Source organism: Stegodyphus dumicola, chromosome 2 (genome assembly GCF_044657685.1).
Source record: "Stegodyphus dumicola isolate Sdum_Otavi_A_Nest chromosome 2, ASM4465768v1".
Classification (NCBI taxonomy): Eukaryota; Metazoa; Arthropoda; class Arachnida; order Araneae; family Eresidae; genus Stegodyphus; species Stegodyphus dumicola.
In genome coordinates, this window is record NC_140769.1 from 156,535,793 (window position 1) to 156,563,705 (window position 27,913).

General features: G+C 35.0%; 1 protein-coding gene across 4 annotated transcripts in view; it reads left to right on the forward strand.

Moving 5' to 3' along the window:
* Window positions 1–1,021: 1,021 nt before the first annotated feature.
* LOC118197301 (uncharacterized) overlaps window positions 1,022–27,913 on the forward strand; it is an 86,742-nt gene continuing 59,850 nt past the window's right edge. Inside the window, exons 1-3 of one of the 4 annotated variants that reach the window (XM_035368798.2) lie at window positions 1,022–1,289; window positions 14,065–14,148; window positions 17,290–17,336. In XM_035368798.2, coding sequence (XP_035224689.1) covers window positions 14,067–14,148; window positions 17,290–17,336 — 129 coding nt within the window. In that variant the 5' untranslated portion in view covers window positions 1,022–1,289; window positions 14,065–14,066. Of the gene's footprint in view, window positions 1,290–11,709; window positions 11,826–14,064; window positions 14,149–17,289; window positions 17,337–27,913 lie in introns of those variants that run through there. The other 3 variants (XM_035368796.2, XM_085811360.1, XM_035368797.2) reach the window with 3 other exon arrangements.

The window sequence follows — 27,913 nt, forward strand, 5'->3', positions numbered from 1 at the left end:
CTATACAAGCTCATTCACGAAGCTTCGAGGATCAAGATGTAGTTAGTTCAATGGTGATGTAATTGTGATGAAGAGTATACACATGTTCAAACAATAGCGATTGGATACCGCTATGATATCACTCAGCGCCTTGTTTTTCAGACTTTCATGCAGTTTCACTTAACATAAATTTCTTGAAACTTTTTAAACATTTTCAAAAATATTCTTGTCCCAGAATACCAGAGATTTCTTTGGAAAAAATTCAGAACAAAAATTAAGATTTAAACAAAATCGCTGCTGAATATTTCTTTGAAGGAACCTAGAAAACATAGGGTGTGGAAACAAACGAACAGTTCCAGTACATCTCAAGTTTTCATCAATAGAATTTATTTCGTCTTAATGGAAGTAAACATGACTATGACATTCTTTTCCTGAATGATGCAGGTATATGTTTCAGGTGAGGTATTTAGTCTTGTTTCCCAAAATACTGTATCTGAAATGCTTGTTGTACACCTTGCAGAAAAGTTTCATGAATTGTCCATGAATAGACAATGACAAACTTATTTCTAATGTAAAAAGGATGTTTTTAGAATCACCTGCTAGAACGAAAGCCTTTAGAGAGATTTCAATTGATATACTGTTGCCTTTAAATCCAGTTTTGACAAAGAAGGGAACATCATAAAGTGAGCTTGCTATTTTGTCGAGCTAGCGTGCTTGCACAAAACGCCAAATACTGGAGACCTTTTTTTAGAATTCTTTGTGAAATGTTCTATCTTTATTCAGTTATTCCTGGTTTCAGTGCAGGAGGATTAAACGATTTTTACTTAAGGCAGAGAATACAGTAAGGCTGGCCCTGATGACCAGCATTTTGTCAAACTCACAGTTGCTGTCAATATATTTTATGTTTTTCCATTAAAATGCTTACGAGTTATTCAAAACGGTATTTGTAAATAACAGTCTCACATTTATAGTTTCATATTTCTTTCAGATATAAGGCTTCTGGAGAAACAAAATCTAGACTTAGTGGCCTCTTTATACGCATTTGATGTGATGAAAAATGTGTCCCAATATTTATGCTAAAAAAGATGTAGGTTCAAGCATTGTGAAAACATAGTTGCTATTGCTACAAATCCTGTGATTCTGATATGTTTTAAATATGCACCTGTCACATAGGTAGAAGATGATGGTTTTCCTTCCTTAGGGACATCATAACAGATACAATTTGTCAGTGGAGCATCTGAAGAAAATGTCTGTGATATTGCGTTATCAGAAGTGAACTATGTATTGCATGGCAAGATTCCTTTCTTAAGGTACGGAATCCTTGTTTTTTTTTTTGGTTCTGTTTGTTTAGGTAATTCTTGATCATGGTATTTATTATTTATTAGCATATTTTCTCTGGAATTCATGGAAAGTACTAATATTTTTATGATATGTAGAAATACATTTTTATATGCTTTGTTTATCGATATTCAAAAATCTTTAGATAATAATTAGTGCTATCGAATATAGTGCATAAAGTGTATTAATGAATTCAAAACTTTATAACACAATTAAGATAATTATTTTTCCCAGAATATTTTTAAACACATTTTCTTCTATCTACCTACTGCTTTCAGCATTTCAGTTTGACACAACTGCCTGTCTTTATTCATAAAATATTTATTAATAATGCCACGGATTTTCAATAGCATTAAACTTCCTGAGAATATGATTGCAAATAAAAATAGGAAAATTATACATTTTGTTATTTTTAAGCAGTTTGAAGTCATTTGAATTTAGATTACATACACCAGTGATTTGTTAATGTTGATGACTTTGGGAGTGCATAAAACATCTCAGTCATCTCACAGAGCCAATAAAACCAATTTTTATTTTATTAAGTCATTTATTGTGAGTATCACCTGCCAGTATACCGTATACTATGATTAAACCCACCTACAGTCTTCTGAAAGGTAAATGTGAAAAAAAAAAAGTTTATTGAGAATATATTATTTCATTATAATTTTTACTTATAAAACCTGATCTGCTTCTTAATATTTTAGGTAAAATTATAACAACCGAAATAATAAAAATTACTTCATTAATTATTTAAAACATATTTTGCTGGACACACGATATTTAAGAGTTGCGTGGAACACTATGGTTCTGCGAAAGACAACATTATACTGCTTAAAGCAGGGATGTCAAACTCATAGGTACACTTGGGCCAAACAAACAAGGTTTAACTTTAGGCGGGACGCGGAAAAAAAAAAAAAAAAAAAAAATCAATATTCATAGAAACGTAGATTTATTTCGAATAATACAATAATAAACATATATATATATATATTTATATAGAAAAGAACAAGAAAAATTTAATGTTTACGTCCTGATACTTGACATCTCTTCTCTGCTATTATCTTTCCTATTTCGGGAGAAATTTTGTTTGCAGTGATAACTTTCAACGCTGACCCAAGGTGAGCATCATTAATACGGTTTCTAATAGGAGACTTATTACCCTCCATGACTGAAAATAACTGCTCGCACCGATAAGTGCTACCAAACATGGAAATAATTTCATATGCGAATTTTCTAGTATTTTCAATCCTGGCTGGTAAATATTTGTAAAATTCAGGCACGCCCACTTCAATGAATTTTGCTTTCAAATTTGAGTTGCATTGAATCTCGATCACCTCCAAGCCGAAGGTAGCTGAACGCAAGCTACTCACACGCATTTGTAATTTAAGTAGTGTGTGTGTCAGCTCGCTGTGAGTAATCTAACAACACTGAATAAATTATCGTTAATTACTTAGCAGTAAACATTTCATTTTTTTCTTCGTCGATATGTTATTTTATTATTATATATTATTATTTGCCAATATATTGGCCGGGCCGCATGCGGCCCGCGGACCGCGAGTTTGACATCCTTGGCTTTAAAGCCTTTAGAAATTTTAAAAATTACACGTAGTAACAACCGCGTTATCAATAGCGATTCACCCCCTTCCTAGCTTATTTTCATCTTCTCAAGCGGAAGTGACGTCTGGCCAGCAACCAAGAGTATGGAGTTCTGGGATAGATGAGAATCCAATGTCTAAGCGCTTGTTTTTATGCCTATTTCCAAAGCAAAGCTCTCAGACACACCAGTTTTGGCTCTGAAAGCTTCGAATAAAATCTTTTTACCAAATATTGCTGTGCGTTTGCACATAGCAGCTACACTGGCGATAACATCTTGCGAATGTGAACGTTCCGCAAGTGCTTTGAAAAGGTTAAAAAAGTCATAACTGAGCTACTATGACGGAAAAGCGCAGAAATTCTTTGGCATTAATGCGCTTTCATTATACTAAAGAAATATCATTTGATAAAAGTTATTGATATATTTGCCAGTTTTGAAAGGACTGAATAGTGTTTGCCTTTTTTTTTAAATTTTTCTTTGCATTTTAATTTCATGTCCAAAATAAAAGATGTATTTACAACTTTTATGTATTTAATTCAATATCTTTATTATATAATTATATGCAAAAGAAATATGGATTTTATATACACGCTTTTGCAAAAAAATCTAAGCACCATGAAGGAAGTGGTTGTTTTTGATGAAATTGAATATGTGTATAGCTTATACACAGATCATAAAATAATTAAAAAATCAAGGTTATAGTACCTGTTCACGGTTCACAATCACATACTTAGTGTTCAAATTAGTAGCTGGTCGAACCGCCCCTGGCGGCAATGCATGCTTGAATTCGTCAAGGCAAGGAGTGGTAGAGGTTCCTAATGTCATCTTGCGACACATTCTGCCAAGCATTCATCAGTTGTAGCTCCAGATCTGCGATATTTCGTGGTGCCCGAATCTGGCGGCCTACTATGCTCCAGACATGCTCGATTGGTGAAAGATTTGGTGAACTTGCTGGCCAAGGAGGAGTATCAACCGCACAGAGACATTCCAGAGATATGCGAGCGATATGTGGCCTGGCATTATCTTGTTGGAAAATGGCCCCTGGATGACGTGCCATGAAGGGTAATGCAACCGGCCGCAGGATGGTATCAACATATCGTTGAGCTGTTAAAGATGTACGGAGGATGACTGAAGATGTCCTGCTGTCATAAGAAATAGCACATCACATTATCACACCAGGATTGTGACTGTATGCCTCTGTAAAACAAAGGCTGATTGGGACCACTGGCCCCGTTCTCTCCAGACACGAAGACGGTGATCATCTGTTTCAAGAGTGAAGCGGGATTAATCTCTGAGCACTATACTATGACAGTCTGATGGCAGCTATGATAATCGGATGCGACACCACTCCAAACGACTTCGCCGATGTTGTGGGGTTAAAGGCAAGGCCTCTGTGAGCGCAACCCCGCCTCAGACATGCGGCGTGAGATGGTGAACGTATAGACGGTATAGACGCGGCTGTAGTGCGTTGAATAGTCGACAATGATACCGTTGGGGCGCTTCGGGCCTAGCGAACGATCATCCTATCTTGCCTCGCATTTGTGATATTTGGCCTTCCAGAGCCTTCATTTCGTCGGCAATTTCCTTGTAGCAACCATTGCTGCCAACATCTTTGCACAGCAGTGTCTGTACGCTACAGGTGGCGGCCTATTGCTCGGTATGACCACCCAGCTTCATGCAACCCTACAATGCGACCACGTTCGATGTTGTTTAGTTATCTGTAAGGTTTTCGATATCGTCGTAATAGCATCTTTAGTCAACAAAGAATAAGATAAATTTTCCGCCTCTGTTTCTGGTTTTATAATTACTCGCACTAGAAATGTGCGCTTTTATCGCAATTCCTGTTCATTTGCCTTGAAACTTTGATCATTTGCATGTTCGATCAAGATGTTTTTGCATACCAAATTTCGTCACTATCGCAAAAGTTCTTTTTGGTGCTTCGATTTTTTTGCAAAAGAGTGTATTTATTTATTTTTATACTTGTATTATAAAACCAAAATAAGATGAATTTAAAATTCTTTTAATATTTTAATAACAATTTTAATTAATTAAAAAAATATTGAGTTACGCATTTAATATGTTTGTAAGGTAAAAATTATAAATACGATAATTAAATGTAATATATCCATAATTATGTTACATAATTTTACTATTAATAAAATTGATGACATAATTATCATTTATATTAAGATAACTGCTATTAACATAATATATTCGTCATTTAATGATTACCTATATACGTGAAGATGCTGTAATAGGTAGAACAGCCATATAGAGTATAGGTTTGTAACAGGTAGAACAGCTGTAATAGGTATAGCCATGAGGAGTTGTAACGGGCGCCCCTTCTGAATTGAGCTGCCTACGCCCATGAGTATGGAGCATGAAAAGTGTCTTAAGTAAGCTTATTATTCTTCCTCTTTATACGATTGGGGGATCACACATGCCGTTCTACGTTTGGATTGCAGCTGCTGTGCCTCTTTACCGGGTTTTTCTTCAATCTTCATTTTCTCTCTGAATTCAATAATGTCTGCGATCGAATTGATGTTGCATGTCATTGAATCTCAGATTCATCTGCTGGAAGAAAAGCGCTGCAAGGAAAATTCACTTGACGAGATGTCAGATAACAACATAGCTACATTCATCTATATGCGCAACAGCCTAAAACAACAAGTCCCGTTCCTGTATCAAATTCCAAGGATAGCAGCAGCAACACACAAGACTCGTTGCTGACCGTACCTGGGAAACATGTCAGAATCCATCCCCGGAAATTTACAACAAATTTGGGATTTTGGAGGACACTACCGAGCAGGAAAATACGAAGACCATCACGGATAGACCACTCAAAAATGGAGTAAAAGACGCACCAAAGCTTCAAAGTCTAAGCGCAGGTAAATCAGCTATTTCCGCAAAGTCCTATTCACAGAAAAGCCGTAAAGCTAAGTGTGCCTTATACTCGGAGGAAAAGATGTCAGAAGAAGAGCTAAATGTCCAGGCTCCAGCCCCTCCACCTTCTAACGAGCAAACTGCTGAAATGGAACCACCATTTACCCAGGATGACCAGGAAAGTGGATTTCAATATCCCAGACGTAGCTCGAAGATACCTCTAATCATTATTCAAGATCCCAGTCTAACCTGAAAGAAATTGAATGACATGTTAGAAAAGGCAAAACTCGTCTTCAAAGCGAAGATGAGAAGTGATTTTGACTTCGAAATTAAAGTTTTCTACAGTGATATGCACCATCAGATTACGGCGCTGCTCGATTCCAAGGAAGTGAAATATTTCACCCATATGCTTCCTGACGATAAAATACTGAAAGTGGTTATCAGAAGCATTCCTTCCTATACGGAACCTACTGAAGTTGGTGAAGCTCTTACGAAGCTTGGATACTCAGTCAATCGAGAAATACAACTAACTAGACTCCGACGACCTGACATTCAAAAGCTGCCGCTCTATCTGGTTACGCTTCCCAGATCAGCCAAATCAAGGACTATCCACAATTTAGAATACTTAATGCAACTACGCATCAGCGTAGAGGATTACATGGGCCGGCGCGGTCCCACTCAATGCTACAGATGCCTGAATTTTCATCATGCGCAGGCCAAATGCCACCTACCACCATGCTGTGTTAAGTGCAGTGGGGGTTATGAATCTCGATCTTGCACCACACCACCTTCTGAGCCGCTTACCTGTGCTAACTGCGATCAGGGACATACTTCTTCCTTTCGTGGATGTGTATACTTTCCCAAAACCAATCTTCTCCTGGAAATAAGCTTTACTCAGAGCGTGTTATCATGAACAGTGCTCAGCCTTCCCTAGGGCAAAAGCCATCCGAATTAGCTGAGCTCTCTGCAAAGCTTGAAGAAGCCAAGTCTGTAATCGCAATTCTCACTACTGCAATTTCAATGCGAAAGAATACTACATCTCAGTTAACTTCAGTCTTATCAAAAAAGTCAGTCATGTTTTCTCATTTCCAACATGAATAGTTCAACTTCATTTGCTCCTATCTCCAATGGACTTTCAAATGCGCAAAATCTTACAACAAAAATGCACAAATTTCATCACTTCCTTAACCAGCATGACTTTGTCTAGTCACTGAAACTCATGCTGTGCCTAGACACAACATGAAAATAGCAAATTATCACACTTACAGATGTGATCGGCTCTGACACCGTGGTGGAGGTGTTGTTATATATGCCAAGAGGTCTTTGTGCTTTGGACTTATATCCACGGACAATTCAAAAGGCTTTGAAATCGTATGTACAAATGTAAATATTCCTAAACTAGGCAACGTTAGATTCTGCGCAATTTATAATCCCCCTGACAATCGCATCACAGAAGAAGACCTGCAATACTATCTCAGTAATCAAAACCCCCACAATTATTGGAGGCGACTTCAACTCGAAGCAAGTCGACTGGGGATGCAACCACAATAACGCAAATGGGAATGTAATTCACCATTACGTGGAAAACGAACCTATTTATATGTTTGTACCAGATCAGCAGACCTATCGTTCAAACACCCTCAACAGACGCCCTGATATATTGGACGTTTTCATAGCAAACTTCAATCTTCCCTTCTCTATGAAAGTGATTACGGATCTATCTTCGGATCACTTACCTGTACTAGCAAGGCTCGGTGTACAAGGGAAATAATTAAATTTCACAATATTAACAAAATTTCAATTGTAAAAAGAACAAAATTTAATTTATTTTTTTTCTTTTTTTCGCCCTGTGTTAAATTAAAAGAAATTAAATAATGAAGAATCTTCATGAATGTATGTATGTTTCTCGCATTACATATAAAAATCAAAAACAAAACAAAGATACCTAGAGACATCAAATATGGAATAACGTAGTCCTCCATCTGACTATGGGCACTTGGAAGCCCGAATCTTGAATTTCGAATTTGTTTTATTATCTATTTCATATTTTTTAAACTTTAACGACTTTTGGATTAAGAAACTTAACGATTTCAAAGCGAACAGTCTGCCTCAGGGAAAAATTTATACTTACGCACGTTATGTATGGCCTTCAAGTTTATTTATTCATTAATAAAACAACTACGTTCGCTTTTACTGATGATAGTCTACAAATATATTCGAGTTGTTCATTGTTTGCTTTGTTTTCTGCAATCACGAATTATGGTAATATTTTATATTAAATGTTTTGTCTAAATTCCATGTACTCTACCAGCTGTGCAACAGCAAACTTCCCCCCAAAATGCTTCTTTATTAACAAAAGAGTGCATTTTGTGGCATGAATGCTGCATAGACAATAGTAAACTTCCTTGTGTCCTAATCAAAATAATAATTTAATATATTCAGTTTCATTGTTCGAGATTATAAATTAAAAACTAGTTATCAATATATTTTTAGTTTTGAAAATTTTAACGAACGTGAAGTTTTTTTATAAGATTTTAGGCTGTGGTTATTTATTTAAGTATCAACTTAAGTTGTGGCCATTCGAGTCCATTCAGATAATATCTTTATATTTAACAGTCGATATTAAATCGAAACATTGGCTCGTTTTAAGTAGTTTACAGTTTTAGAAAACCCCAGTATACAACTTAGACCTCATGTCTGCTGTTACAAACTTTTCTCATCTTCCCTCTTCAGGTTTCGAAAAGAAGTACTCTCCTTCTAAATGCGTGCGGAATAGGAAATTAGACTCAATGTTCCAAACAAAATTGTAAAGTTGGAACATAATTCGTAGTCCATAAGCACGTTTCACAGATTTTACTGAAAAATATACACTGAATGATGCGATTAGCTAATACTATTTTCCAAGAAGAATCCACTCCATAAAGCAGGCAATTTTGTGGACAAACAAAATCCTGAGTCCACAAAATCCAAAAAAGAATTTTCAGCTAGCTAAAAGCGTACTCATAAATGTTAGGAATTTTGGTACTTTTCTAGAACACAGAACATTCATGCGATAGCTGCTGAAAACTGCTCAACCCACAATGTTCTTTCTTAAAACAACTGGAACAAACAAATACACGAAGGGATACTACGTAATGAAGAAGCTAACACAGCAACAGTGTTGTCCGCTACTCATACTAAGGTGGATTATTGTTCTTCCAATGAGGGAATAGCACTTAAAATAATTTTGAAAAATACATACTTGATAACATTGCAAGAATGACGGGACTATCATGACATGGGTAGGCATACATATACAATACGCAGAGTGATTAAAAATATTTAGAAGAAATGTAGAGGTTGATAGACAGGAGCAAAATACGCAGATTTTGTAATGGCATTGAAGTAGCTCATTAAAGTGATATAGAGTTATCAATAAACCTATACATGAGAGGCCACATTTAAATTAGGGTTGATATACCTATAAATGCGACTTTTGTGAAATTGTTACAACTTATTTTATAGTTTCATCACTTTATTCCACTATGTAGAAATAATGAAAAAAGTCATTAAGTCATTTATTGAAATAAAAATTTACAATATAAAATATTTTTTATTCACATAAGACTAATAACTTATTATAACATTAATCTTTAATACTTTTTAATAAACAAGTACATGTATTCAAATACTGGTTACAATAAAAAGTACTTTTCCATAAATTTAATGCATTATAAGAAAAACAATAGAAAAATAATAATAATTTATAAAAAACCAACATAGCCACAGTATATAAAATAATGTTAAAATCCGACGGAAAATTTAACTTAGTGGGATATTAGCATTTGTTTCTTGCCTGAAAGTAATTAAATATTTGGATCAAGCTTTGTAACGCGCAGCCTTAGTATATCCTCTAAATGAGTATCTGTAATTAGCATTCTTAAACTTGTTTTAGTTTTTGTCATGAGAGGAAATGTTAACTCGCAGCAAGTAACTAAGTACTTCCAAAGGAGGAAAGTAAACGACGTGCATGCTCTCGTAGGCGTGAATATTCAACAGCATTTTTCCAGATTTCGATGGGATCCTTTTTAGTGTCAAAAGGAGATCTGAGACACTATCTTCCCGCAACACAAATAACTTCCATTTGTAGATCCACAGGAGCTTTGGATATATCTGCTAAATGTGGTTCAAATGCCAGCTTCATAGCAGAAATGTACTCGTGAAAATCTGAAAATCTTTCAGTATGTTCTTCTATTAAAAAATGTAAGACTCCCTATGTATTCATCGAATGTTTTATTTTTATATTTTTGCTCATTCAACATTTTTAGTAGTTCCGGGAAGTTTTCTGCAGGTATGTCCGAGCAAGAGAGCAATGTTTTGAGAAATGTTAAATTTTTTTCGAAACACTTTGATCTTTTGTTTCGTTTTACCTTGCACATAAATACTTCAATTGTTTTGTTTTGTCATAATATCCGACAAAAATACAATGTTTCTGCTAAATCCTTCATCTGATTGATCACATAGTTCTTTCTGTTTTTGATAAAGTTTAAAATTCTTCGTTCTGAAGTAAAACCTTTTATCAAAACTTTGCAGTAGTACGGTAGATCAACACGATACGTTTCTTCGTCTAAATTTATCACCTGCCGAAATTCACGATGACACATGATATTTACATGAATATAGTTCACAATCCAAATAGTTTTATTCAGCGTGTCTTACAAAATGGTTGTTTTCGCGCAAACATTTTGCCGATGCAAAATGTGAAGTTTTCCATTTTTAAAAGGCAAGAAATTCCTCTTTTTTACAATCCATGGAAGTTCCGCCATCGATGAAGACACTGACTAAATTACTGACGTTTAACTGCAATCGATGGCATATTTCTCTGGAGTTTTCAAAAATGCCAACTCCATGAGTTCTTCCAGTTAGTATACCCAACTCAAGAAGTCTTGTAACACTGAAAATCTTTAGTTACGGTACGAATAAAATATAAAACTTGCGCCGAGTCAGTTTTATCAATGGTTTCATCTAAAGTAATTGAAAAATAAACATCTCTATTTTGTGTAATAGTACGAAATTGCTTTGTTCCATTTTCAGCTAATTCGTTCTGCCGATCTGTTATAAGTTCTTTTTGAAAGAGGCAATTGTTTGCATTTATCAACATTTTCTGGATCGAGTATAACAACAATACATTCTTACTTATTTCAATGTCAATAAATAGTCTTCCCCCCCTTTTCTTAAGTATATGGGCTATTTTGTAAGTAACAGCAGCTGCAGTGGTATTTTTATTTAGAAAAGCGTTAAAAGACGCCTGTAGATGATGCTTTTTATTTTTCAATTTTTGAACTGTAGTTTGTCGAGATTCACCTTCTAAATTTAAATATTGTTGTTCTTTATGAGTCAAATAGTGTTTATTTACATTCACTTTCTTTAAAATAGTCAAAACTGTATTGCACAATAAATACACCATTTCATCTTTCACAGAAATAAAGTAATAATCTAACTCCCACTCTAAATTAAATGTTTTTCTTACAATTTGACACGAAGGAGAAAAAATGTATATCAAATAGTATCTTTAAGAAAACGTATATTTACTAAAATACAATAAAAATATTAGAAAAACCTAAAAATAAGTAAAACAGTGACTAGATTTTCAAAATAGCCGATAGAAATACGAAACGAGACTGTTACAAGCACACACAGATAGCTACAAATTACGAACTCCGCAACATATAGGGGAATGCTGACGGATGCGGGGCAGAGGGATAAAAGTAGGTACTGTCTGTCTCTCTGAACAGGGACCGTCACGGTGTCTGGTGGATGGCGGTTGCTATAGCAACAGAGTTAGTGTATTTCAAGTAGGTGGACCTATGGCCAAAAATAAGAACTCCGAAACAAACTATGGTGAATGATAATTTGTTACATATTGATTTGGCTGACTGGCTATCTTGGTTCTCCCCAGTTCTCCTTCAAGCGTGGGAGATTATGTTTATCGTATTCCCCGTTAAGTCTTGTAATGGTGTAAGCGCCCCTCCAGCTAGAATCAAGAAATCCGGTAAATTTATAGTTTATTTTTCTCGTTTTCTACTCCGAAAATAATGTAAATTCTCTACAAATGTAAGAAACATTTTGCTTCAAATTATTTTCATTGGAAGAAATTATCAACTGCGTGGTCTGAGAAGCATGTTGTATGTTATAGAATGATATATTGCATTATGAGATACGATACATTGTGTATCGTAATATATTGCACTGTGAGAAAATTTCCCTCAGCTTGCGTGGATGCTGTTCTGCATCATTTTTCTATTGGCATTCTCTAGCATCACAATACGTATCAATTGTAGATTCATTCATTTTTATATGAGTACGAATCTTTATATATATATAAACTATGTCATCGTCAGATATATATCCAGATATTTCCTTTTGCTAGCTCATGGGTGTCTAAACTATGACCGTTTCAGGGCCCCATTGCAAAGTAAAAAAAAATTGCGGGGCCACACATACAATATTTTTTAACCAATTCAAATAAAAATTTACTTTGTTATCTTACTAAAATAAATTAACTTCTTTTATTATTAATTTTTTAAATAGGAATTAGATATGTGTAGGTACATATTTATTATTAATTTGTGAAAGTTTCGTAAAAATGAAAAATGGAAATTAGGATATGTATCGCGGGATAGATAATCTTTATAAAAATCCAGTAAAGAAACATTTTCAAATTTTTCTCTCAGTTGAATGTCACATTGCAGTTAATACATCATGACATCTAAGATGTTTTTATTTAAATATTTATTTTAAAATAAATGCCAACGAAACGATTATAAATGAATAACATTGAAACATTTATTTGTTTAGTAAAAATATGTAAATTTAAATATTTTCATAATTTGCGTTGCGGCCCGTGGGCCGCACTTTAGACACCTGTATGCTAGCTAAACTGTTTACTACTGTACTGAAAGACCCTTTGGTGAAATGAGTTTAATCCTTTGTATAGTTTCAAGCCAAGAGAAGTAATATCATCAATACAGTATATAAGGAACTTGCATTCTATAAACAATAATTTTTTTATTTTTAAAAAAATCCATATTTTCAAACATATATGCTTTAAAATGAAAGGTGTATTTTCAAAACGCTTTCAGATTACATATTACGCCCAAAGGGGTATTTTTTTAATGTTTTATGTGTTACTTTTATTTATTATAAATAGCATGTTCTTTGCACTTAAAATTCAATTCAACAACAATGTAACAAAATATTTAAAAACAGCATATCTTCAGAAATTCCTACAGACAGTCTTGCGCTCTAGAGATAAAAGTGTTATTTTTCGTACAGTGTTCGCTTTGAAATCGTTGAGTTTGTTAACCAGATATTCCCTAGAGGTTTACGAGATATGAAATATATCATAAAACAAATTCCAAATTCTAAATTAAAAAAACATTTAAGTAAAGAAACATTTCAAAATTCTAAATTCCAGATAACCATACCCTAGTGAAGGACTATGTTATTCATAATTTGATGTTTCTAGTTACTGTTGTTTTTTCCCAGTGCTAGAAAAATACATACATTCATGTAGATTCTTCATTATTTAATTTCTTTAAATATAATGTAGGGCTCTAATATTTGGTGGTAACTATTTGAAAAGTGATTCAGACTTTTATAGTGAACCAACGCAAAATGCGAAAATGAAATTAGTAGCCCTTTGGGGGCAAATTTCCCCTTTGGGCTAAAAAAGCCTATTTCTGTTTGAATATAATGCAACTTAATATATTTATAAAGTAAACATCACGACTGCATTCTGTAATAAAACTATGGAATAATATATAAAGCTAAGAATATAGAATAAATTCTAATTAAACTAATAAAAGTTGCGTACAAATATGGTAAAAACATTAAATTTCCAATTTTCCTCTTTTATTATGACGTACTTGAAATGAAATGACGGACGTTTTCACGAAATCTGGTGTCTTGTATTGTTGCAAGTTAAAATAAATGCATTATAAGAGCTTAAATTTATTCACAAACTTTTCAAGCATAATACTTCTTGTAAAAAAGAGGAACAAAGCATCATTTATGTACTTCAGTGAAGTAAAAATAACTATTATATATTTCACTGCTTTTATATTTTATTCTATAGGGCTTATGAAAATAGTGGTGTATTATTTACGCAGTCTTTTCGGTTAAACAAGAAAGCAGACATTAAAAACAGTTGTATGGCAAAAATTAACCCATTGCAGTCATGTCTCGGTTTGGGAATTGTCTGTATTTTATTGCACTATTATATTTTACAGAAATGTTCTCCAACGTAATGTTACAGACTGAAGAAGAAAAAGAAATTTTCTTATGTATGTTGCGGCAAATATGTGAATGTGAAGGTATGTTACCAATTTAAATTTTTTTATACGAGATACTATATTTTATCTTCTGTAATAAGCAAAATCTAATCTTGGTATAGTGATATTTGATTTAACATGATGGATTTAAAATTTGCTTTCATTGGTACTGTAACGAAACATACAAATTTTGGGGAATGTTATCTTTGTGAACATATTTGTGTTTCTTACATGTATGTTTAAACTATAAAAGATTATTAAATAAAAATTAATATTATTATTTTATAATACATATGTATATTCTGTTTAAATTTGAATTAGAATAATTCCTCGATTTAACGATAATTCGTATTTAAAAATAATTTATATATTCATTAGATTATTATTGTTAGAATAAATTAGCGCCACTTTTGCATAATAAATCTCGCCAGCGTCAAAAACAAACGACTTCAGACAATATATTGGCGAAAGGGCATTCTACCAACGTTCTGATGCAGAAGTCTTAAAAATTTTGTAGCTGCGTTTGTAGTTGAGCTTTATTCTTTTTCAGCCATGTTACTTTTTTTTTTAATATAATCCTAGTAATATTGCCTAATAGGTAAGCCTAAACATACTTAAAACTTATAAAACACTTGCATTTAGATGTTTCTAAAGACTATTAATTTTGATTTGTGTTCTATCTGACTTGAGCAAATTCTTTGACTTATTAAATAAATATCTCATAGTTACTCTAACTTTTAATTCTTTAATAAAACTGTGTTAAATAGAGAAGAGTGTACTTAAACGCTTAATTGTGTTAAATGGACGATGTATCAGTTATTAAATTTGTTCATGCCATATTAAAATTTGCAGCTGTTCTATCTTGTGATTCTTTGATAATCAACTATATCCTGGAATAATTGATATAGTGAGTATAAGGTATTTTATTAAGATAAACTAAAAAAATCCACAAGATTTTTGTAATAGGGACAGAATACATGGCTCAGGAAGATTTTTTACGAATTAAAATAATGTTGCAAAAGCTAACAAAAATTATTACACTGCAAGTGTTTAAACTTATACTACACAGTCTATTAAAATAAATTAAACTGATGCCGATTGGCAACCTATAGGCTGATGGTAGCCATCCCCAGTGTAAGTTGGTGGACTAATCTTTCAAATAGCATCTTAAATTGAAGCTGAAAAAAAGGAAGAAAGTTTTAAGAATACTTTGAAAAGTGTTAATACTTTTAAATGAAATTTACAATTTCTTGATTGAAACTGCTATTTTTTATTGCATAACTATTCACTTATCACACGCGTAAAAATACTACCAGTCGCCAATTTTGCTGATTTTAGCACACAATTTGGCCCTGCAGAAATAAAAGAAGTTTTTAGACTCTTGTATGAGCTGTTTCTTACACCCCCCCCATATAGTAGTCTCTTGCGCTATATATTAAAATACTGATAGAGTGATAGGGTAGATAGAAAAAGTTCTTGAAAATGTTAAAACGTAATATATCATAAATTAGATACGTGGTGTCATTGTAATATCTGTAACAGAAGAAAATATTGATATGATTCAAAGAGCAGTTATATTCCTTATTGGAGACGTAAACGTTTTTGCAAATATGAAGCTACAGTAGTTAATAACTCTTTTAATACCAAACTACACAGCTTTATTCGAAAATGTGTTGCCTACCCTCACTATCCAGTATTCAGGAGTTGGTGCTTAATAGTGATGTCGTGTATTAAGACATTCATATCTATAACGATCACAATTGCTCACTTCACCTTGTTCTCAGACGTTTGAGTCACTGTACTCAGGCGCAGATAAAACAGGGACTCGTCAAAAATTGAGTGAGAGGATTTTTCACTTTGCAGTTCTGTTCTAACTTTCCGCGCTAGTTGATGAGGACGCCTACTTACTGTAGCTTGTTGCAACTTTTCTGCCACTGTTGAAGCAAGCACTTGTGACTTCAAAAGCCAGGACAGATAACGAAATCGGTCGCTGCAGAAGGGAGATAACAATGACTATACTCTCGATAGCTTTATCTGTCTGTCTGTTTCACAGAAATCTAGATATTTGACTTTCAGCGTAGACTGGCCCTGTTAAAAACTGGACACTCAAAAAGTGCGTTTAAAGGACTACGACATTTTCCTCCTGAGATTGCTTAAAGGCTGGAAGCCGATTTGTTGATATATCATTGATAGAATAACGATGTGAATAATTCATTTCTCTCTTAGAATTGATTCTCACCTCCATTTTTTAAGGAGTCCTAAAGAATTTGCTAAGATATGAAAGATTCGGAACTTGCTTAACCTAAATATTTTTACTTGGAAGATTTTGGGTTTGAAACCACATTAAGATGACGCAGCCACGTGTCTGCAAATTACGGTTGGCAGTAGACTCGTTTTCTGCGTTAAAATCTACCGATGCCTGAGAAGCGCTGAAAATGGGTTTGGTTTATTTAATTATGGCAAAGCATTCGAGGACTATCTGTGCAAGGGGAGGGATACCTTCGTAGAAGATTTTCCAAGGGATTGCTCATATGCTCGTTACACATGGGAAAAACTACGAAAACGCCAGTTCAGCCAATCTTTCGTCGGGATTTTGTTGGGATTCGAACCCCAAACCGAAGTAACAGTGTTCAGCATTATTACGACTCGGCTACCGATGGGCCAGGGCTGAAGAGGAAGTTCACTGCTATTGCGCACAGCGAATTTTTACTCTTGGTATATCCAAAGAAAATTACAAGACTCTGGATTAAAAATAATTTTTATTACATACATACAGCACAGGAAAATATTTCAGATGAATTTATAAGGTATTTCTCTCGCCTTCTTAGCATGCCTTCATAGTGTAGTGGTCTGCACCCTGGCCGCGTATTCCAGAGGTCCGTGGTTCGATTCCCGGCGAGGGCGTTGTTCATTTTTCATCTTTCATGCTTCCAAAAAAATACCTAATGTCTCTAGAAATTTATACTTAAGGGCAACAGAACAAGAAAAATATTTGACTCCAGAAAACTTATTAAGATTAAAATTATGGTGAAAAGGGGAGCAAGAAAATAATCATAGTTCCAATTTTGAATTCCATGCATTCATTTAGCAATTTAATGTTATACTGTGGTAAATTTCATTTTTGAAAAATTAATAGACATTTTCTAATGCTTTCGAATTATAAAATGTTTATTTTTTATATAGGAGGTGCAGAAAATTATAAGAGATGTTACTCATACCTGAAAAAAGAGGTAAATTTGTTATATAATTATTTTTCAATGTTTGCTCTTTAAAAATGTCATTATTTTACTAAAATGCTAAAAAAGAAAATAATACAAAAACTTTGAAAGCCAAATTTATTTAACTGGAAACAAATGATGCTTTTGATGATTTAATTCAATTTCAATTCAGATTCAATAATTTCTGTTTCAGAATGATTTCTTACAGATTTATAAGGAAGTTAAATATTACTTAATAGTTAAAGTTACTTAATAAAACTTAATAGTTTGAGTTTTACATAAGTTATAATTAAAAGTAAACAGTAACTGTTTAAACGAAAGGACATTCTGGAAAATATGTTATTAAAGCCTAATTATGCTGGAAAATGTGAAAAAAAATTATTCACAAGATTTTTAAATTATAAACTACAAAATAAAAGTGTACTAAATATAGATTTTAGGAAACTTCAAGGCGAGATGATTTGCGCTAAAATGTGCTTTTAAAAATTTATTTGAGGGAAATAAAAATGTGAAACCTAATAGATGTAAGCCTGAATGCAAAAGAACTGATTTCTGAACAATATATCAAATTCGTTCTTTTCTAAGCTTCGAGGCGAAATTACTTACTATAAGTTAAATTATCGCGTTTTTTGTCAGATCACAAATATTGCGACTTCTGTCGATATTCCTTCAAACTCCACATAAATCCCTCTAGCAGACATCGCAAGTAGCAAAACAGAGTTATGAAGATATTTAAGAGCGTGCTTTTGTTGGCTAATTTAACAAGATATGGGGTATTAGATTTAACAAGATGTGGGGTACAGTTTTAGTTTCAGATATTGAACTAGGATAAATTAAACGAGGAAATGTCTCTCTAAAAATCATGTTTTAGAGAATAAATTTTAACTTACAGATAGATTATTTAAAAACTAATTCCAAAACGAAATGTCATTATCTTCCATGTTAATTTACGGATATTTATCGTTATGCCAACTATTTACTGATGAAAGAGATGCAATAAGTAAATAACTGAAACATAATTTGAAAGTATATTTCAGTTATTATATCTGAAAATCATTTTTAATTAACGATACGACGCAATCTCTCGGATATTAAAATATAAAATCGAGTATAAAAGGAGAAGAAATATTATTTTTTCTACTAAAATATCAGTTGCATATCTTGAATAAAACTGATATTAACACTAGTTTTGTTTTCTTTTTCCGTTTCCTTATTTGATTCGGTTTGTTTTTTTGAACCCTTTACGCAATCCCTTGCGAAATGAAAACTTTTGCTCCTTTTGCAGCAAACATAACATGATCTCTAAGGTGCCAGCGGAATCACATCACTTTGATGTTTATTTGGAAAGAATGTGTCATGTTAATAGTTTGGTTTTGAACACCTGGTACTTTCGATTCTTTATACTGACATTTAGGGTTATGTACTTCAGACAGTGGTTTTTCTTGGGATTGGAAATATAAATCACATTCTCGCTCTAACTGGGTTGGATTAAACCATATTTTCACCTCGAGAAAACCTATGTGTTCTTTCGTTTTAAAAGCGCAGAAATTAAATCATAGAACTTGTAATTAGGTTATTTCGAAGCAGGAGAGATGAAAATTGAGCAATGCACTCGCCAAGAATCGAACCACTGACCGAATACGCGTCGAGAGTGCTCACCACTACACTACGAAGGCGTGCTAAGAAGGCGGGAGAAATACCTTGGACATCCGGCTGAAACACATCTAAAAACGTGTATTCTAGGCCACTATGTGACACCTAAAGATAATCACACAGCTATATTTACAGATGGCTCAAAAACCGAGACGGGTACTGGCAGTGCCTTCTGCGTTTTAAAAGGTGATACGGTTGTGTAAAAATGGAAGAGAAGACTTGGCAGTAGGAACTCAGTATTCCAAGCTGAGCTGGCAGCACTTAAAGCAGCCATTAATTATGTGAAGATGAACAGACTTACCCAAATTACTATTTACAGTGATTCTGCATCTAGCCTTGACGCAATCAAAGGTTACAAAAGCAGAAGCCAGTATGTCCAAGAACTTAGAAAAATCCTCCTCAGTCTTCTGCCCTCAGAAAGGCCATGCCTTACGTGGGTTCTGGCTCACGTGGGCATAAAAGGCAATGAGGAAGCAGACACCCTGGCAAAAGAAGCGGCAAAGGAGGTCTCAAGAACAGAACTGGTACATAAATTACCTAGGTCCTATCTCAAAAAGATCACTCTAAAACAATTGATAGACAGATGACAAGCCAGATGGGACACAGCGGATACAGGAAGGAGAACATATATGTTCTTCCCAAAAACAACGCTAGAGTTAAATTGCAATAGTGGTAGTCAGACACAATTTTATACAGTCATGGCCCATTCCTGACCTATCTGCATAGATTCAGCCTGAGTGACACAGAAAGATGTCAATGTGGAGAGGTGGGGGATCCAGACCACTACGTTTTCCATTGCACAAACACGGCACAATACCGTATAAGAAAGCCAAGTCAAGCTTACTGGCCACAATGGGCGGCAAATATTAGAACAAACAAAACAGCAAATAAAAAGCTACAAGCAGTAATCAGCCATAGTCAGAGAAAAGTATTCTCCAATACGACGATAAGTGTCCCCAAACAGAAATAAACAAGTGCTTAGCGCTCTGAATCATAAAATGTACAAGTCATACTAAATCAATCTGATAAGTATGCGGGGGCACACACATCGGATCTCTCAACACAAGAATAACTTAGATAATTAGGACTATGGCAACAACCTGCTTATATTATTTAAGGTCTAGGACTCACAAGACCAGATTGAGCCAGTAAAATCTTCAACAGCAATAAGTTTTTCCTACACTTACTAACCGTGTATTTAAATTACAAATTTGTGATAAGTAGTTCAAGAAGGGCAAGGTCAACTTATGTTATCACCTCAAGTTTGTGAATGATATTATTATTGGTACGGAATTTTTGCCTTCTTAATTTTATTAAAAATTCAACTTTTTATGTAAATTTTAGGGAAGAGATATCTGTATTTATGTGATCAATTGTATGTTTGAATCTATCCCTAGTAATCAGCATTAAGTGCTTAATTATGTTTTTTATAAATTATGTGCATGTTCTAAGGTGACAAAAGTAACTATGGAATTAATGTAGGTAAGGGTTTCTTTGTAATTATGTATTAGCATTATGTATTCAAGTGTTTAGAATCAGATATCAGTTTTACTGAGTATGGTGCTGTACTTTTCTGTTTATGTTCACTTTAAAGTACTCAAGTCTGTATTTATTACTTCTCTGCATGTACTATGAAGGTCAGTTCGTACTTGGCTAGGATTTAAACTACATAGCATTACTTAAGGAACAGTTTTATGTATTATGTTTATCAGTTTTAGTTTTAGTTTTCATGTATTATGTATGCATTTTTAAGTGTTATGTATGCAGATATTAGGGATCAACTTTCTGTACTTTTAAATGTTCTTACATAAGAGTGAGGCACATGGAAAGTAATCTGAATTAAATCACGTTTGGGCGCTAGGATTTTTTTTAATCATATGTGCAATAATTTAATAGGTTACATTTTTCCTCTATGCAGGACCAACGACTTTAAAAAAGCCTCATAAATATATGACAGTTGTGTCAGGATTAGCATCCGCATGTAGACATTTAGCAAGTCCAGAAAATCCACGGCAGTTAACGTTTCAGGCAGAATCCTCCTTTCTTTACTTTATCTAACACAAGATTCTGTCTATTCTAACAGCGATCTTAACAGCCTTTTGATTGCTTCTTTGCTTAATTTTAAGTAGTTCCTAACAGGATACTCTTTCCCCGAACAACAACTTTCAAGCTTACATGTAGACTTTATGAGGCTCTTAGCCGTTTATTCGGCTGTGCTCCCGGAGCAAGGTGGAGCAGAGAGTAGATGGTTTCTGCCAGGATGATAACACACTCTGAGGCTAAAGCCAGGTCAGTGGTCTTCCTTGCTGGTGCTCACTCGCTCACCTTACATACTCTTCCTTTTAAAGGACAACTGGGGATTAAGGGACCCAATCGCCAAATCTTGGGTGAGGAGAATCATCATCCACCACCCCTTTCGTTCGGACGCCACTGTAGAGACATTAGGTTATTTCGAAACAAGTGAGATGAAAAATGAGCAATGCCCTCGCTGTGGCTTGAACCACGGATCTCTCGAATACGCGTCGAGCGTGCTAAACACTACACTACGAAGGCATGCTAAGAAGGCGGGAGAAATACCTTACAAAATTTTTAAAGTCCTTTTGTGTTCCCCTAATTTGATAATAGTATTCGAATGTTGCAATCAATCGCGATGCAAATTGAACATGCGTTTGCTGCGCGTTGGACATGTTTAAAGGTGTTCAGAATCTCTCTTGTTGTCGGTTCAAATTCAGCTAAAACAACTCTTCTAGCTTTCCGTAATCCCAAAATTCTTTCTCAGTTGCAGACGTTAAAACATTATTTAGCTTTAACCCCTATCAAATTAACCCTTTGTTGCATACAAATAATCTAGAGAAGTTAAACGAAAATGTTTGTATTTTTCTACTTAAAATAACTTTAGTAATAACAAAAAAATTATTTTATTCAAATTTCATTTTAAATTCTTGCTACAGTTTGTTTGTTCACTACAGCGGACAGCATGCATATACGTATATGCATAACAAATCGCTTCCCAACTATTTACGGTCATTGCATTTGAAATCATTTCCTACCTTGTTTGCAGTGATCATTACTATCTTCTAAATGGTAAATCTACAAGTGGCATGTTCATACAGATCCCCCCAAATACCTTCATTTCGTCGATTGTGATTGAATTCATTTTGCTACGATTTTGTAACCTGTACCTATTGGATTCAAATGTCAAATGTTCTAGAAATTCCTTGCCAAACATAAACATTTCCAGTGGTGTTTTGGCTCGATAAGCAGTACGTTTGGGTTTCAATTCACTCTTTTCGGTAGATCTATATCTACACACTCCACAATTTTCTCAAACTGACATTTAAAATAAAATGTCTAAAATTACTAATTATGAATAAAAAATGGCAGTATAAGGAAATGTAAGCAATATTATATAATATTTCCTATGAGAAATTGTACTAACTTGGAAACAGAAGTAGCAGCCATTTTCCAAATAGCAATGATTTACTTAGTGATGTTATACAGCCATCTATGATCGACAGTTGAAAGTTCTAAAAATATATAATGAATAAAGGTAAGAATGGAATCTGTTAAGGCATTTACAGAGGAATAAACAAATTTAAATTGTCTACTAGAGCGAATATGATGCAACAAAGGGTTGAATAGTATCCTGGCTTGTAAGCCTTTTGGAACTTCTTTGGTGGCCAACGCTTTTTCTAGTGAAATGAAAAACAAATGCAATGCCTCTGACCGCTGAGGAACAGGGATTGTAAGCGTTTTAATACTTTTTATTATATTTTCAATACTAGTATGCGCATTTCTTCTATCACCAGATAAAGATTGTATTTTTAAATTTTCTAGTTCAACCTATTTCTCAATTTGGGATAGTTTAAGGCTTTCGATCTTGTGTTCATTACTTTAGGCATCTGATCCTCGGCGATCGATTTGACGATGGCACGAACAAATTCAACATTCCTTTTGAAGACATCCAAATTTTCAAGAATTTTTCTAATATCAGCTTTTTTAACATTTTAGAATTTTCTGGCACATTCACTCCAATTTTTTCAGTAATTAATTTTAAAATGTTTGAGTTATTTTAGAAATTCATTTTATAAACGAAACAGAAGTAGCATTATTTTGAAAGAAAGGAAGAAATGAGAGTTTTCACAATACCTTATTTTGAGTTTCTCCAGTCCCCAAAGTGGTGAGGTTGATGCATTATCATAAAACAAAAGTCACACCCACGGGTTCCAAGTATCAGGTTTTATTTCATTTAGTCATATCTGTCCAGGTGTTATGTCGTGGAGCAAAAACAATTTTACTTTACACCTGACTGCCACTGGCTCCGACATAGCAATGTGAATACTCTACATCTAAAATTTAAACACCATTCCAGAATTTAAAATGTTTATTTAATAGAATTCTATTCATATATTTGCAAGTTATACACTATAAACACAATAACAAAATTGGTACTTATTTGCACCAGCGTGAATAAGCCTGGCATAATATTCTGAACTCGACACAACTTTAGCAGGAAAAATACCGCAAATTCAAACACAAGGTTTCATTCTTTCCAACGCAACTAATTTTCTAAATATATTTTACTAATATCCGCAGCGGGACAGCGGATTCATTTCATTTACCCAAAACTCAAATGTTTTAACACAATAATATCGCAAAGGAAAACATCGACTCAAAATCAAAATATTAAAATCTATAGAATATCATCCGCTGTTGCCATTCCAGCACTGCCAAGTTTTTCTCCCTGCAACTGTTGCCAGACTTATCCTCGCTGTATGATGAGAAATACAACATCCTCCCACCCTGATTTTCTCAAAATCAGACATTGCACAAAATTTTCTTACATTACGAATAAAAACAAAACAGTACTATGTATTAGTTTAGAAAACACATAAAAGAAACTCGGTTAACATACAATATATATGACAGATCATACTAAAATGAGATCAATAAAGAATAAACTTCTAATTAAAGTCATTGCTAAAGAAAAGAGGATATAAGTCGAAAATGTCTATATTGTACATTATGTCTAAGAGCATGTCCTTGGTTTTAAGAGTCTACAGTAGCTAGATCTGTTTTCAGTTGCCAAAGTTAGCACAGGATCACTGGTAGTTGAAACTTCTAGTGGATACAGTTTTTTTATTGGTCATACCAAATATCCACTGCTTGTTTTTACCTGTACCACTCTGGTAACCCCATCTCTACTACTGAATATTTTTACAATTTTGCCCATTGGCCACATTACACGTTTTTTATTGTCTAGTTCTATGAGGACTACATCCCCCACCTTTAGGTTTTGACATGAAGGGCTTGCCTTCTGCACTAGTTGAGCCAGATATTCCTTGCGGAAGCGACTTCTCAGTTCTTGTCTCAACGTATTGCAGTAATTTACACGCACATTCAGTTTCTGGGAATCGATGTAATCCAGATCTGGTACCCCCACTTGTTTTATGTCTTGCAAAAACAGGGAAGGTGTCAGAGGTACGAGCTCTTCCGAATTATCATAGATGTATGTTAAAGGACGGTTGTTTAATGTGGATTCAACATCACATAGGACGGTCAGTAACTCCTCGAAATTCACCGACGATCTTCCTAGAATTCGCACAAGAAGAGTCTTGGTGGAACGAACTAAGCGCTCCCACCATCCCCCCTACCACGCAGCCGTAGGGGGGTGAATTTCCATTTTATTGGAAAACACTCGTTTTCTGTGATTTTTCTCCAATCCAGGCATCTCAGAGCATTGTCTGCTCCGGTAAAATTGGTTCCGTTATCTGAATACATTGTCGCAGGACGGCCTCGTCTGGCAATGAACCGTCTTAGAGGCTGTAGAAACGTTTCGGTACTCAGAGAGGTGACAGGCTGCAGGTGAATTGCCCGGTATACGGCACAGGTGAACAAGACGATCCAAGCTTTACTCTTTGGTCCCAGAAGTAAAGGTCCACAAAGATCGACTCCAGTTGTTTCAAAGACTGCCGAATCTCTTATTCTGTCAAGGGGTAACTGGATCGGAGGGGTAGAAAAAGCCTTAGCGGTAAATCTCCTACATACTACACATCGACTTACGCAAGATCTTATATTACGTTTCGACGAAATGATCTAGTATCGCTCTCTTAACTTAGCAGCTAATATCTTCACTCCCGCATGACAGTTCTTTTCATGATACTATCTTATGAGGCATTCAGTTAAATAATGCTTGGACGGAAGCAACAAGGGATAAAGGAAGCAGAATTCATCATCACGTTCAATGATTTTAGTTTTGACTCTGAGGACTCCGTCGTTGTCTCTCACTACCACTAATCCATGGACGGAATCTCCTTGCTCTTGAAAGTGCTTCCTTTGCTCTAAACTCCACAAAAATGTTTCGGCGTTAGTTTTTTCTTCTACTGTTAAGGTATCCGAAGAATACGAGGGCTTCTTTAGGAGTTTATTAGTAAAGCGTAGAACCCAGCAGAATACTCGATCTATTTTAGAAAAACTCGAAAAACGTTTGTACCACTCAGAATCTTCTAATTTTATACTCAAACTGACAATTACTTCCTTCTTAATTTCTGCTGCAACAGAATTTTCGTCTGGAGTAAACTCAAAGTCTGGCCATTCTTTCGGAGAGCTTTTCAGAAATTCGGGGCCCTCCCACCAACAGCCACGAGATGCCACATCTGCCAGATTCAATTTCCCAGGGATATGTCTCCAACATTCCTGCTTCGAGAGTTTCCGAATCTCCTTTACTCTATTATTCACAAATACTCCCCAGTTTTCCTCTTGTTGTATCCAGCTAAGAGCCACAGTAGCGTCTGTCCAGTAATATATCGGGACATCGACTAAGCACAGGGTTTCAACAGTATACCTTTCCAAGCGTGCACCTAGAATACAGGCTAGCAACTCCAAACGCGGAATAGTTATTTTCTTTAAGGGCGATACCCGGGATTTTGCTATGACGAATTTCACGAAAACTTTGTCTTCTTCCTTACTTCGTAAGTAAATGACAGTTGCATAAGCAGCTTGACTGGCATCACAAAAGACGTGTAGAGTCCATGAATCCTTAATTCCATGACCCATGCGACGAGGTAATTTAAGGCTGGAAAGACTAGGCAACGTTTCGTACCATCTCTCAAATCTTGTTTGAAGTTCATCCGGTAATGGCTTATCCCAAGTCGATTTTGTTGCCCAAGCCTCTTGAAGAATTAATTTCGCAGGTAATATGACGGGCACAAAGAAACCTAGCGGATCAAAAACAGCATGGATTAGAGACAATAGTCTCCTTTCTGATAAGTCTCTTTTAACGATTTCTCTTTGGACGGACATTGTAAGGCTGTCATCTCGTCGGTCCCACTGCAAGCCTAGAACTGCGGAGACTGGATCGCTATCTTCAGCTGCTAGCTCTTGATCATCATATTGATTAAAAGTCCACATTCGAAGATCCATTTTGGCTTCTGCCATAATAGTAATCGACTGGCTCATAAAAACCTTTAGCTCTTCGTTATCATCGACTGACGTGACACAATTGTCAGCATAAAATGATTTGGCAAGTTTATTCGCAACAGCTTTGAATTCAGGTGAAACGTGGGACAAATGAAATGAAATCACAGCTGCCAATAAATAGGGGCTACTAGTTAACCCAAAAACAACCCTCTTGTGACGAAACACTTCAATTCTATTATTTACCCACCACAAAAACTTTAAGTATTTTTGATCCTCACGCTCTACTTCAATCTGTGAAAAGACCCGCCTAATATCGGATGTTACACCAATTGCCTTTTCCCTAAACCGAATTAGAATGGCTGAGATTTCTTCTACAAGGTTTGGACCTTCTATCAAGCAATCATTTAGCGAAAGCAATCATTTACCAACGACTTTGCTCGACGCATCGAATACAGGCCTAATCTTGGTAGTGAGGCTACCTAATTTTATTACTGGATGGTGTGGTAAATAATGCCCTCCGTCATTCTTTACTGATTTTGGGACAATTTCTATGACATCTTCCGCTAGCCATTCGTTAAATACTGTACTATACTCATCAAATTTATTTAATTTTCTCAATTTTCTCGTAGTAGCAAAGAGCCTCTTTTCTGCAATATGCCAGTTAGAGGGAATATCAGGAGGGAATTTTAGAGCCCAAGGTAAACTCACGCAATATCTACTATTCCGGTTCTGCGAAGGCCCCTAAGAAACTGCTCTTTCGCTGCTTGATCTTCTGCGACCCTGGAAATGCTTTGCGCGTCATCTGCAATGCCGATAGTTTCTAACTTCCACATAAAGGAAGGTTCCATGTCTTGAATAAGAAGATTAGTTACTAACATAGATGGGGTACCCTTAAAACTTTGGATAATCGTTCCTTTCGATTCCCCGTACAGCGTCCATCCCAGTTTAGTATTTATGGCTGTCAAACCACCCTCAAGCTGAATTACTTCACCAGTAAGTATTTGCCCATAAATATCACTCCCTATGAGGATTTCCATTTCCGGGCGACCCTCACCGACATCTGAAATCCAAATTCTGTCTTTTTAATTTTCAATAACGGTCCTTTAGGTATGCGTGGTATGCCTCCACAAATGGTATTTTGATCCAGAAAACTAAATTGGCACACTTTGTTTTTCCCAACCAGGCTTAGACCTATAGAATATCTCTTGTGAATTTTTGACTCAGTCCTTGTTCCGCCAAATAACGCGTGAGTTAAAGTTTCAGAGGAAGTGCTTTTCAGATTTAAAACTTCAGCTGTGGATTGTAAAACGTAAGATCGTTGGCACAATCCAAGAGGCACCTGACCACCTTCTTTACAGTGCCTACAACTATTTCAACCATTAACGTCATAAGAGTGACTTCATTCATACATAACGGAGAAGACATTGTACTTTGTACCGTTATTGACTCGTTTCGTTTTTCCTTATTGTCAGCATTGTTTTCTGATACCTCCGGGCATAAAATTATAGGGTGAGATC